The sequence below is a fragment of the Heterodontus francisci genome, chromosome 16 (assembly GCF_036365525.1).
Source record: "Heterodontus francisci isolate sHetFra1 chromosome 16, sHetFra1.hap1, whole genome shotgun sequence".
Classification (NCBI taxonomy): domain Eukaryota; kingdom Metazoa; phylum Chordata; class Chondrichthyes; order Heterodontiformes; family Heterodontidae; genus Heterodontus; species Heterodontus francisci.
In genome coordinates, this window is record NC_090386.1 from 54,495,847 (window position 1) to 54,510,397 (window position 14,551).

Here is a 14,551-nt window from a genome sequence, read left to right on the forward strand (position 1 = left end):
TTGGTCCCTTAAATTTATGGATGGCAAGAACCATAATTTCATTAGCTGAACTTACTATGTTCTTACTGTTCAGAATTATGTTCACCAAGCACAAACAATTGTTGTTTTCAAGATGTGAAGAAAGCTTACCATAAAGTGTACTCGTTTGGAATTGTTAAATAAATCACGAGTGCAATGATTAAACTATTCTATATTAACTAATGTTTTGCTTGTTTTACTTTGCAGAGACTGAATGCTTACAATGCCAGGGAAAATACATAAGGACACCATCAGCCCCATGTTTATCACAACGCAGATGAAGAAAACAAAACAGCATCTCTTGATTGCATCACTATGGTTGACCGTGATGCTAGATTCAGCTACCTGGATAATGTGGAGACAAATTTTATTGAACTAGCTTAGCTTTGTCAACAAAAAAAATCAATACTGAATTGCAGCTGGATTTCTCCCAAATTAAAACACATTCAAAATCAGCAAATATTACTTTAGCTCATATCACAAATCCATTACATGGCAATTTTAAGACACTCAATTTTTATTTCCATTTTTGTGTAACAGTTGGAAATAAATCTGATTAATCAGGGTTATTCGCATCCCAAGTCTTCCAGTAAAGTTCACTTAGTACCACAGTGTATCATGGCAATTATACCATGCACTTCATTGGTGACCAATTCCCTGGTCTTGTGTACCACAAGAGCAGCTGCACTTGACAAAGATGGTGCTGAACTGGAAAGTAACACCTGTGTTAATTTCTTTTCGGCCTGCAACTCAGTACTTTTCTGTTCTAGTGCGCTCAGTTGCTTGGACCCATTTTAAACATTAGCCACATTTAGACTCCAGATTTCATGCAAACATATTTAAATGAACACCTAGCATAATTCCATGGTAGTTCTGTTGGGTTAACATTTTTTCCTTTGAGCCTGAATTTACTGAAAATTCGATTCATATTAATCTAGCATCTGTGGTGTGCACCATTATTATGGTGTGGGTGACTTATAACATTGTTTACGCCACATCATAACTTGCTTGGACTTTTACTCTGCTCCACAGAAACTCCTAATGTGCAAGTTGAACAGCTAAGTATCATAGCTCCAATCCCATTAAAATCAAAGGTTAGATCAGGTTTGCTGAATTAATTTCACTGTGATTGCTACAGCCACTTAGACTGTCCAGACCTGAAGCATTAACTCTGCTTTTCACTCCACAGATGCTGCCTGACCTGCTGAGTATTTCCAGCACTTTCCGTTTTTATTTCATATTTCCAGCATCTGTAGTATTTTGCTTTCATGCTACAGAATGGAACTGGATTTGCTCAGAATCAGTAAAGTATTCAATTGCTCAGCAGGTTGCTTGATCATAAAATTTTTATTGATTTGTTCTAGGAACTTCATTGTAATCTTCAATTTCAGTTACGTAATAAAATAAGTGTTTTGGCAGCGAGGCGAACATACAAATTAAGAGCAGGAGTAGGCCACTTGACCCTTCGAGCCTGCTCCGCCATTCAATAAGTTCATGGCTGAACTGATTACTCCACATTTCCACCTGCCCCCAATAACCTTTCACCCCCTTGCTTATCAAGAATCTATCTACCTCTGCCTTAAAAATATTCAAAGACTCTGCTTCCACTGCCTTTTGAGGAACAGAATTCCAAAGACCCATGACCCTCTGAGAGAAAAAAATTCTTCTCATTTCTGTCTTAAATGGGCAACCCTTTATTTTTAAACAGTGACCCCTAATTCGAGATTCTCCCACAAGGGGAAACATCCTTTCCAAATTCACCCTGTCAAGACCCCTCAGGATTTTATATGTCTCAATCAAGTCACCTCTTACTCTTCTAAATTCCAGTGGATACAAGCCTGACCTGTTCAATTTTCCTCGTAAGACAGCCCACCTATTCTAGGTATTAGTCCAATAAACCTTCTCTGTACTGCCTCCAACGCATTTACATCCTTCCTTAAACAAGGAGACCAGCACAGTACACAGTACTCCAGATGTGGTCTCACCAATACCCTGTATAGCTGAAGTACAACCTCCCTACTTTTGCATTCAATTCCCCTCACGATAAATGGTAACATTCTATTAGCTTTCCTAATTCCATGCTGTACCTGCATACTAACCTTTTGTGATTCATGCACTAGGACACCCAGATCCCTCTGCATCTCAGAGCTCTGCAGTCTCTCACCATTTAGATAATATTTTTATTCTTTTTTATTCTTCCTGCCAAAGTGGACAATTTCACACTTTCTCACATTGTACTCCATTTGCCAGGTCTTTGCCCACTCACTTAACCTATCTAGATCCCTTTGTATTGTCAGAAAGCGAATGATATGTTGATCAATGATAGAGGAAATGTAAGGCATATGGAACCATTGGTGAATGGGAAGATGTCGTTGAGGTTACTGATATCAGTCAAGAATAATCTGATCACATAGAGCCCGGACACAAAGGGGCTGTCTATGTTGTATTCTCCCTTCATCATGCTCTACTTTCTCACGTACTTCCTCCTCCCTCTCCTCCACTTCCTCCCTGTCTTTCTCCTTCTTCTTGTCAGAGCAACATGTCCTGCTCTGCAAAGCCTTTCTTCATTCCCCCAGTCATATTCAATTCCCAGAGGCAGGCCTGCCAGGCCACGCTTATCTGGAAGCACTCCTTTCAGCACAATATTTTCTATGATCAAAACCATACTGCAAGACCAGCAGCCTCCTCCCTGTAGAGTAATCCAGCAACTAACATGCAAGTACTGCATGCTCCCTGTACATAGCACTTGTGGATGCCCTTCCATTCCATTTAATATTGTGTTGAGCTGTGTGAGGCTAAGACAGGCACTGGCTGGAGTGTGAAATTGGAAAATAGCAGCAATGGCTTCAAATCTGTGTTTGCCACTGATTTGTGCCATAATTTTGCTGCTCTACATGACACTGGCAGTTGTTTGGTGCATGTGTCTGCAAGCCCTTTTACCAAGGTGGCACCCTGCACACTCCAATTGGAAGAGTACCCACGAGGCTCGGCCCCCATCTTTGGGTCTTAGTTGACTGCATAACACCTAAAAATTAGGTGTGACATGGCTCAGTTTAGCCCCATATACTTTGGAACAAGACACCACCACTATCAACATCCTGGGGGATACCATTGACCAGAAACTGAACTGGACCAGCCACATAAATGCTGTGGCTACAAGAGCAGGTCAGAGGCTGGGAATTGTGTGGTGAGTAACTCACCTCCTGACTCCCCAAAGCCTGTCCACCATCTGCAAGGCACAAGTCAGGAGTGTGATGGAATACTCTCCACTCGCCTGGACGGGTGCAGTTCCAACAACACTCAAGAAGCTCGACACCATCCAGGACAAAACAACACGCTTGATTGTCACCCCATCCATCACCTTCAACATTCACTCCCGTCACCACTGATGCACAATAGCAGCAGTGTGTACCATGTACAAGATGCACTGCAGCAACTCACCAAGGCTCTTTCAACAGTGCCTTCCAAATCCATGACCTGTACCACTTAGAAGGACAAGGGCAGCAGATGCGTGGGAACAGCACCACCTGCAAGTTCTCCTCCTGACTTGGAACTGTATCATCGTTCCTTCACTGTCACTGGGTCAAAATCTTGCAACTCCCTTCTTAACAGCACTGTGGGTGTACCCACACCCCAAGGACTGCAATGGTTCAAGAAGGCAGCTCACCACCATCTTCTTGAGGGTAATTAGGATGGGCAATAAATGCTGGCCTTACCAGCGATGGCCACATCCCATGAACGACTTAAAAAAAAAATCAGGAAGTAAACAAAGGGCTGGATTTTGTGCTAGAAGTGGGGGTCCTGGCACTTGGCCCAAAAGGCGGGGGGAAACCCCACCTCTGCCTTTTCATGCCACCCCCCCCCCCCCACCCCTCCCTGGAGTGATCCTCTGGTCTTTGAGTTAGGGGTCAAGATTTTTCAGGCCCCCCTGAGGTGGGGTTGGTGGCAGGGGCACGGAGAATCACGATGGTGGTGGAGAGCTCATCGCCCCCTGTTGCCTTGTGATCTTCCCATGGGTGGGTAGGTCGATGACGGCCTTCCCGCCCAGAGGCCAATTGAGGCCCTTAAGAGGCCTATTAAGGCCATTTATGTGCCTCTTCCCACCATCGCTGGGATCTTACCAGTGGTGGGGTACCTCCGCCACATGGGGAGGATCCTTTGTAAAATAAGGCACCCTTCCTGCAGGCTTGGGAGCGGGGGAATGTCCCTCCTTCATGGGCAATTTGTGACCCATAGAAGACCCACACTAGGAAGAACTTTACCCCGCTGGATCCCATCCCCTGGACTTAACGACCACATCCCCACCCCTCCTCACCGGTGCCTTCTGTTTTCCGTGGTTCCACCGCTGGGCCTGGGTCCGTGACCTCTGCAGTACTGGCAGTGGCCACCGTTCCTGGTGGCACCGCTGATATTGTTGAGCTACCAGCCCTCTGATTGGCCGGCAGCTCTTGGAGGCGGTTTCCTCGTCCCTTTAAAGTATCAGTATAAAATGGGTGGCAATCAGTTCCCATCAGTTTTCTGCTGGGCCAGATAGGTTAAAATTACTTCCAAAGTGCTCCGCAGTTTTAAGACTTTGGCAAAGTAAGACCGTGAGATTGAGGGGCCAAATTTCCTCACGGATTCCTCAATTGCTTATTGGTAGATTGTTAAAGCCCTAGAAAATGGCAGAGACCAGGCTCCAATGGGTCTCTCCACTTCTGGGAATCTGCAACTTGCCTTGAAGGGACAGAACATTTATTTGTTACTGGTAAGGCAGATACTGCCAAGAAGCAGGGTGAGGGCGTCAATTAAGTAAGTTCCTGCTCCAAAACAGTGAATAACATGAGGTTAACCAGTGTTCACACTGGCAAATGGACAAACACATTACGCCACACCATTTTCTCCTGATTTGCACATAAGAATCACAAAAGGACTGTGTTGTAACCTTTTGCTGTAATTATAATCGGAAGTGGCATCTTCAACTGAAAGTTTGTTTCATTTGTTATTGACTTCGATTTTATATTTATAACATTTTAAAGAATGTTGTAACATTTATAAATTTCTAATTATTTTATATTCAATGGAATATGATTTGTTTTACATTGGTACATAATTCACTGATACTGTATACTGAGTGGGGAGCTCTACTTGTGGGTCAGGGATAGGGCTAAAAGATTGTGCCAATTTTCCAGCCCGTATTCCTTCCTGGGAGAACAAAATTAATGGCCTGGAGCTTGTGGCCAGCAGCAAAGCAAGGACGGTCACTGCTGATATGAACTAAGCATCGCTGAGAGATGAGCTTCCCTTCCAGCACTGTGCAGTGACACAGCAACTGATTGCAGCCTTCTTTAGTGGATATTCCCATGGAGCTGGAACAATGCCATCAATCAGCCTGTCCAAACAGCCAATCACATCAAAAGATTTTCTCAGATTTCCCCAAACTAGGAAAGAAAAAGCAGTGAAATAAAATTAATTTTTGTTTTACATAGAGCAAATTAAAAATTGGGACATATACATGGAGTGAAGTTAGAAGCTAAAATATTCTGAAAACGAATTAGTTTTAAAAAAAAATCTACTCATTAACCATTTAACAGCACTCCACAAATGTACAACTATTTTTTCAAGACCAGTTCTGTTGTTGAGCAAATTTTATTAATTAAATTGCTGTTAAAAACCCAGTTACACCCGATAACCTGATTCAAACTTTTTATGGGGTTTCCAACATTGATATGGGCAGAGTTGAAATTCTCACTGATTTCAATGATTGCGAGCTCTGGTGGTTTTGGGCGGCGGGGGGTGCGGTGGAGGTTGGGTGGTGAGTGGTGGGTAGGGGCCATAGCGGAGTCTATGACAGAACACTGAGTGACAGACTGCAACTTTAGGATTTCCGTGTGAGTCTCCACATGCCCGACGTACTGAAGTTGTTGTCAGTTTCAGAGGTGAACATTGACAGTTCACTGTCAACACACCCCCATCCCCTCTGCAAAATTGGGGCCAATGTATTTAATCTGATATGCAAGTTTACAGTTTCCACTGTTGGCCAGGGGCTGCAAGAAATACAGAATCAGTTACAAGCTGCTGGGATTGTTTGTGACCTGTAGTAACCAGGAACTCGAACACTGGCCTGTACTGGTAAAAACCAGTTTGAACTAATTAATTTATAGGACAAGACAAAGGAGCGATCACAGGAAAAGGGCCTTATTTGGACACGGTGTGATATCGGGGACTTTGGGCCTGGGCCAATTAGGAGAAGATGCGAACAAGGTGAGCAGGCTTAAAGCCAACTGGAAAGACGCAGCTCAGATTTGGAGAGATAAGAGGGAGGATAAGAAGAGAGCTTTTTGGGCATAGAGCCAGCAAAGACTCTGGAGACCAACTATCGTGGAAGTGGAAGACACTGCGTGAGCAATGCGGCGACGACGTAGAAGAGAGAGAGAACGGAACGCCTGGCCAGTGTTAACTCTCCCTTTTTCAGGTATTATCCTTAGTTTCCTGTGACTAGGTCGGGAAAGGTCACAGGAACCTAGTGGATGTGCTTATGAATTCTAGCTAGTTTTGTTATTAACTGTATAACTCAGTTGAAGTTGCATGCTTTTGTCTAACTAAGTGTAAGAGCCTTATTCTTACATTGTACAACAACGTGAATAAAGTAAATTGATAGTTAAAGAAAGGACTGCGTTTCCTCCTCTTTGTACTAAGCCATTAACTGTACCTGTGGAGTAAGCAGGAGGGTGGAGAGTTTCATCTGTTGACTTTTTTAAATTAAAATAAAACCACCCAGTTTGTATATTTTCTCATGTAACCTGATATCCCAAATACCCAGCCTGAGCCTGAATTAAGAGGACCTAGTTCCACGTGACGACCAGGATCAAGTGGGTATAGGGAATAAAGGGGACAAGGAGGAGTTGACTCCACGCCACAGTTTACACCACATACAAATTAATATATAATCATACATTTCTGCTCAACTTATTGTACATAATACGGGAACAGCAATTGGCCTAAGGTTGGCAAACTGCATCTTAAAACAAGCAGTTATATAAACATGATTAACATTTATATTGCAACCAAAAAAACTGAGTCCAAAATCAAAGAGATATTCTTGTGTAAGCTAAAGTAAGGTTTGTTGTCTGATGTATTGATAATTAAGTGTACTTTAGAATTGACTTCCAGGTAAGTTACTAATGGGAGCTTTATCCATATTTATCTTTCCAGTTTAAGTGTAATATGCAAATAACGTTTTGTTGTTTAGCACAACTCCCATTGGTGCACAGAGCATTTTTCAGTCTGTGGAATTTGTTTATCATGAGTCATGAAAAAACCGGCATTTCAAGACTTGTCACCCTACCTTGTTTATATCCTTTATTGTATGCTGTATTTGTAACTGAAGATAATATCCAGTGTTGCATTTTTGCTGCAAGGTTTCATCAACATGGGGTTAGGGACGTATGCCTTGGTACTTTTCCTAACAATGGTAAGTCCTAGTTTGCTTTACTTATTCATTTTTAATGTTGAATGGTAAACAATTATTGAACCTAACTTTATATTAATATTGTTAAAATAGGTTTTATAAATTTCAAGTAGAATTTGTAAGTGTATGCTAACAGAAAATCCGGAGCGGAACCCCGTAGGCGGTCATGTGTCACCTTTGGCATGTTTCCGGCAGTTCCTGCAGCCATACTGGTGCCAAACGTCGTGTCCTGCACTCCTTTGGACCCCACCAGAAAGGCCGAGAGGGGGGTTTTGACGACTGGGCAACTCTCAACCTCCATAAATTTGCCCAGGCATGCGCCATGGAGAGGTCACTCCATAGTTGCCTCACAGCGACTGAAACCACTGACCACCTCCAGGCGCGTATTCATTGTCTCTCGAGATAAGGAGGCCCAAAAGAGAAAGAGATGCTTTTTGCAGTTAATAGACCTACACTCCAAAATGTTTAAAATGAAGGAAAGGAAGAGACTTTTACATTTTCAAACTTTAGACTTCTGACAGTGAGCTTGGCCGGTAGGGAGAACGTATTGGAAAACAGGATGTGCTCACAGCTTTAATTTACAATGATTGGTTATAAAGTTTACACATGTGCAGCCCAAAAGCACAACCAGCAGCCTTGGCTCCCCACAAGGAAGTGCAAAATCTGAAGGTTATCAAGAAATTTTTATCTACACAGGAGATTTTATTTTTGGGAGATGATAAATTCCAGGCATTTTTTTTTTTAGTTTAATGGTGCAGCAGGAGTTATACATCGAATATTAACTCTACTACATAAAGATGTTATATAACTTCCTGTCAAATCCTAACAGAAATCCTGTTGTGTTTATATAGGATATTGCCATATAGCCTTGTTGCCTTTATATAAAGGGATTTGTATTATTATTATTATTGGATATTGTCATACATCCTTTACCTCTAATACAAGCTTGAGGAGTGGAAAACACTGAAAAAATGTCTGATTGAAATATTATTAAATCAAATAAAATCAATAAAATAATAAAACATAACCCCTTACATGAAGTATGTTTGATATAGATACCAGTGTCCTCACATACATCAAGCGATGCTGCTTATGCTAGCATCAAATAAAGTAGATCATAGAATTCCCTTTTACCTTACTTTGAGCTTCAGAATATTGCATTCTTATATGTTTCATTTTGCAGGGATTACTCAGTTTATTGGTTGTATCCCCTGTTTTGTACACCTCTAATGTCTTATCCCGTCTAACCTTAATTACGGAGGAATGTATTATTTATCTTCACTGGCAATCAAAATCCCTTTTTTATACTAACCCTCTGCCCCAGCTGTGGTAAAAGTCCGTCTCTTAACGTAACTCAACATCAAATAAATCTATAGAACGTCAATTAGCTTACTCTTTTTATAATCTATATGTGCCTATCCTTAATTTGTACAGTGTCTTCAGCCCTGAAATTCTATTCACCCTTCTCCAATGTTATCCGTGCAATGTGATCAAAAGATAGGATTTATGAGCATACAAGTTAAACCAATTCTGATTAAAATAATGTAAAATAATATCTTTCTTCTTATAGATTCCAACAATGCATCCTAGTGTTCACTGAAATATAATGATTCATATAGTCACTACAGAGTGTCAAATATCCTCAATGGGATTGAAATAATGTTGTGCAATATTTTTAGTTAAATTCCATTGTTTGCCAATTTAACATTTCCAGCTTTAAAGTGTTGTTTTCTGGGCTTGACTGGCTCCAGATGGACACTTAGTCCAATGTGAAACAAGAAACTCTATCCTTACAGGTCGATTTTCACTTGCTTCACCTAGTTCAAAATGGGATCAGTATTCTTCCTGCTCAATTGACATTGACAATGTGGCCATTATGAAAGGGTACTTCTGCCAGGTGTCCAAAATGTCTGCCTGTTTCAGGCAGCAGCCTGCTGTTAATAGGCAAATCCTGTGACAAAAATAAAACCTCGATTATCATTTTAAGCTGGAACTGACTGGATTGTGCAGTGTATAGGCTCTGATGGAGCTGAAGAGGCTCAGCAAAGGTAAGTTTGGAATTAGACATGTCAACTCTCCCAAAATTATCATGAGATGTTGGGAGTAAAGTTGGGCCTCTCTTGTGATCTGAGCTCTGAAGTGTCAGGATTTTTCAAAAACGCATTTATCTTGGGGTAAGATTAATATTGGGCGAGGGTGGGAAAGGTATAAACACTGAAACCTAAAGATGACAACCTCCATCATGACCGCATGTTTATCTTTTTGTAAATGTGTTCAGCTCAGTGTGAGAGGCTTGGGGCAATCAGACCCCAGGGCTGGATTAACAGCTTTTCTAGCTGTGGACAGAGAGTCAGCCCCCAGCAGCCTGCACGACTGTCTGACCGCCTTTTGCATGTGATTGGCAGTTTTTTTTTTGCTGGTTTGAGGCAGCATTTGAAAACCGTCATGTTGCGCTGCCTGAAATACGCAGACACTCTGTTAAAGGGCTCGACACGATCAATACTTCTGGTATGTAAGTCAGAGAATTCTATTTACAAACAGATGGTGCTGCTCAGAGTGCAGACATGAGCTTTATTGTCAAAGATTTTGGAACAAGTTGAATCTGCCACTTTGGATTCAAAACAGTTGTTTCAGTTTTTGACTTTCTTATGGTTCTGTAAATATAATTAAAACGATGCTATTGTTAATGGAAATGATAACACTTTTTAAAGTCCTATCTCAAGCAGGAGAAAAACTCAGTGCTACAAGTCCATGTTATAGACAATGTAGTAGTCATTATATCCATTTTTATTTTTGTAATATCAGCGCCATTGAAGAGTTTCTGTTTCAAGATGTAGCTTTGAAACTGTTCAAAAACAAATCTACTGAAACTAAAGGAACAAACTATAGCCCATATTTTTGAATCACTAATTTGACTAGGTAGAGGTTTTGTCTTAAAAGATGGCAATGCCCTTTTTAAAACATCTTGAAACATTTAGATAATTTGTATGAACATTTGGAGGTTCTGAGGTCATGAAAGGCGCTATATAAATGCAAGTTCTTTTTTCTTTTTCCAGAGAAATATCTTTTGGTAAAAGAAATTTCTCAGAGCTGAGATGCATAGCAACATGGTGGTAACTGGTTGGATTTTTTAAATGTTTTTTGTAAAACATTTTCAGATACAGTAAAAATAGTTTTTATAAAGAGCTCTGACCTGTTACAAATAAATAATGCTCGATTGAGGTTTATAAACCAATTGTCAATTTATATTGGCTTATGTTTGAAAAATTTGCAACTCTTGATTTTTAAGAGTTTGTCTCCTGGTTTATGAGACAGTGGGGTTGGTATGTCTGGAATTATTTTTGTGGGATCTGGAGGAGCAGGAAAACCCCTCTCCCCGAACCTATCTTGCTGGTTGCCAGGACGGCCTGATATCAGTAGGCCTCAATCTGGCGAGTTACGCCTTTCTGGCACCCTTCAGATTTCTGGCTTAATTGAAATGTGGCTGTGGCCTAAAAATCATTGTTGTCTGTTCACTTCAGTCACCCAAAAATCAGATTCAATCACTGCATTAATTATAATGGACCTGTTGTCCATAATAGAGTGGGGCCGCAGGGATGTAGGTCTTCAGGTCAGCACAAAAACTAGTGTTTAAAAAAAGAGGGAATTTCTGGTTCATCCTACAATCTTCTTAAATAAAAATGGGAGAAAATTGAAAAGAAAATGCTGTATCTATGCTTTCCATTAGGATTTACGATTCTAAAGTTGCTTACAAATTACATAAATTTTCTTTGAAAATCTGTGGCCTAGTACAGACCCATGGGGGTAATCTGCACATTTATGGTCAGGCGAAGAACAAGCTACACTGAATTGATCGACCATTTTACACTCCACCCAAGTCTGAATCAGTTAGAATATTTACTGTCAAATCAGGTACAGAAAGTAAAATAAAGAGCTGAATTTTCAGGCTCAGCTGACATCAGGAAGGGAGGCAGTTGGGGCCCAAGGATTACGAGGCCGGCAAGCGTGCTGGCTTCCCGACCCCATTCCCAATGCTGACCGTTTTGGCCAACACAGATTCGGGGCCCGGGAAGGCCGCCCATTCCCACAAGGTGGGCAGTCAATTAGGCTTGTTAAGAGCCTTGTTGAGTAGGGATGAAGGAGGCTGACTCAGATTTTCCAGTTGACCTCCAGTTTCCTGGCATGATGGGGAGGTAGATCAACTGCCTGTAGGCGGGCACCCAGCAGCAGCTGGGGTGCCAGTGCTCCTGGTAGGCCTACAGGCCCTCCCTGCCTGCTTAGGTGGGGGTACATCCAAAGGCCGCCCTGTAGAGGATCTCCCCCGCTCCCACCACTCCAGCCCCACGCCACTAGCTGCTTATTATGTTTTTTAATTAAACTTAAAGTTTTTAATTAAAGTTTCTTTATTAGCTGAGGCTTTCCCTTATTAACTGAGGTATAGAATACAAGAGCAGGGAGGTTACGCTGGAAGTGCAAAACTCATTGGTTAGGCCACAACTTGAGTACTGTGTGCAGTTCTGGTCACCTCATTACAGAACGGATGTCATTCCACTAGAGAGGGTACAGAGGAGATTTACAAGGATATTGCCAGGATTGGAAAAATGCAGCTATGAGGAAAGATTGGATAGGCTGGGGTTATTGTCCTTGAAACAGAGAAGGCTGAGGGGAGATCTGATTGAAATGTATAAAATTTTGAGGGGCCTGGATAGATTGGAGGTGAAGGGCCTATTCAGCTTAGCAGAGAGGTCAGTGACGAGGGGGCATAGATTTAAAGCAATTGGTAGAAAAATTAGAGGGGAGATGAGGAAAAGCTTTTCACACACAGGGTGGTGATGGTCTGGAATTCACTGCTTGAAAGGGTAGTTGAGGCAGAGACCCTCAACTGATTCAAAAAAAGTCTGGATATGCACCTCAAGTGCCATAAACCTCAGGGCTATGGACCAAATGCTGGAAGGTGGGACTAGAATAGGTGGATCGTTTGTCGGCCGGCACAGACACAATGGACCAAGTGGCCTCTTTCTGTGCCTTAAACATTCTATGATTCTAAGTGTTTGAGAGAGCACCTTTTTGTTGATGTGCTCTCCAAGTAATTATTGCCTAATTGCCCCTGATCTGAGTGGCCTTGTATTGCAGCTGGGTGCTTCTCTAAAGCTGGAAGACCTCTGATTGGCCCTCCAGCTTTGAGAGTCCACCCATCACCCTTATTTGGACAGGGAACCTGTCTCTATGCCAAGTAAGGACTAAACCATGTGAAAATCTTGACTTTAAGCGGTTTCTCACCAGAAGTGGGTTTGGGACCTGAAAACAGTCCCAATGCCTGTTTCCTGCCTCCTTGGGAAAATTCAGCCTAAAGAGAGGGAAAGTAAAAGGGAGAAGTAAAGATGACTGATAAAAGGGATACTTCATTTAGACGTGTCAAAAGTTTAAAAATCTCAAATCTGAACCCAACCCACCCTGAACTTGCCCACTTCCAGTTTTAATGGACGCAACAGAATAGGACCCAGAAGGTGAACTAATTGTTTAAATGTTATAATGAGGCTGCACACCTCAGAGTTTATCTGTCTTCCAAGTTCAACCCTGGCCAACCAGGTTTCCTGGACCTTGGAAAACCAGCAGCTAAAGAGAGGTGGGTAACTACTGCATGGAAGGGATAAGTGCCATTCCAGCACTTTTTGTGTGCCAGAAGGAGCAGCACTACTTCCTCCCAGCCCACCAAGCAAACCTGCTTCACCCTCCCACCTCCAGGAGGCCACCCCTCCAGCAGCACCAACCCCATGAACACAAATTCCCTCAATTATCCCCTTCAAGGATCACTGGCAACCTCCTCCCCCAGATCAAACCCAGAGGGCCCCACTTCCCACTTTTTTTGTTTGTGAGATTTGGGCATCGCTGGCTAGGCCAGTATTTATTGCCTAATTGCCCTTGAACTGAGTGGCCTACTAGGCTATTTCAAAGAGTCAAACACATTGCTATGGGTCTGGAGTCACTTGTAGCTGCAAATTTCCTTCCCTAAAGGGCAATTAGTAACCCAGATGGGTTTTTACAACAATTGACAATGGTTTCATGGTTACCATTAGACTAATTCCAGATTTATTAACTGAATTCAAATTTCACCATCTGCCATGGGATTCGAACCCGTGTTCCCAGAGCATTACCCTGGGCTCTGGATTACTTGTCACCACCTCCCCACTACTCTATGACTATCCCAGCAGAAAGCTCCCTACCTGCTCCTAAGCTGTGGTCTCCTCCAGAGCATTCCCCGATGGGGTGCCACGACTCTCAATCAGACTGGCTCTGGGCAGGGAACCAGCTGGAAAAAAAGATGCACACTCAGAACTCCACAGTGTGCCTGACGACCACAAAACCTTGCCCACCCCCTCTTGACCTGCCCACTTGGAAAACCCACCCCAGTCAAGATCAAAGCCTGTATATCATTAATTAATTTAACATTATAACAATATGTGTGTGGAATTACTAATTTAAATTTTGCATTAAAGTGTATTTAAGGATATCCTGCTGTTAACAAGAATGTAAGAATAAACATTAATTGTAGATAACAGGAGTGGTGAGAATTTGGTACACTTTAAGATTCAAGTAAACTGATTTTTTTTACTCTGAGGAGGATTCCTTGCTGGCTTGGATTGGAACAATACCATCTCTTCAGAATGGAACCTCCAGAACCTATTAAGCTGTTTGACATGGTGATCAATATTAATTTTAGATATTAAAGTGTTAAATATCGAAATGCTTAATTTTAGGAGCTGAACAGAGTAGAAGGCCAGCATTCAGTGGTGTTGCACCGTGAGAAGAGAAGGTGGATTTCTTCTGTTTTCAAACTTACTGAAGAAGATAAAGGACCTTTCCCTAAAATTGCAATGAAAGTAAGTGTTAATATGAGACAAAAAGATAAAGAAGGAGAATTTTTGTAGCTTCTACATAGATAAGCATGAAAAATACCCAAATCTTTTAACAGCCACCAGTTGGTACAATTTGAACAAGTATTTATTGCTCCAAATTCTATATTTTTTGTCTGTGTGTCCAAAGTCTTATGAGTAAGGTTGATGACTGGCTCGTTGTAGCCTC

General features: G+C 41.9%; 1 protein-coding gene across 1 annotated transcript in view; it reads left to right on the top strand.

Moving 5' to 3' along the window:
• The first annotated feature begins 241 nt into the window (after positions 1-241).
• Positions 242-14,551, top strand: part of cdh26.1 (cadherin 26, tandem duplicate 1) — a 123,936-nt gene continuing 109,626 nt past the window's right edge. Inside the window, exons 1-6 of the mRNA XM_068048521.1 lie at positions 242-343; positions 559-733; positions 4,832-4,854; positions 6,473-6,491; positions 7,419-7,471; positions 14,227-14,349. Coding sequence (XP_067904622.1) covers positions 242-343; positions 559-733; positions 4,832-4,854; positions 6,473-6,491; positions 7,419-7,471; positions 14,227-14,349 — 495 coding nt within the window. The remainder of the gene's footprint in view (positions 344-558; positions 734-4,831; positions 4,855-6,472; positions 6,492-7,418; positions 7,472-14,226; positions 14,350-14,551) is intronic.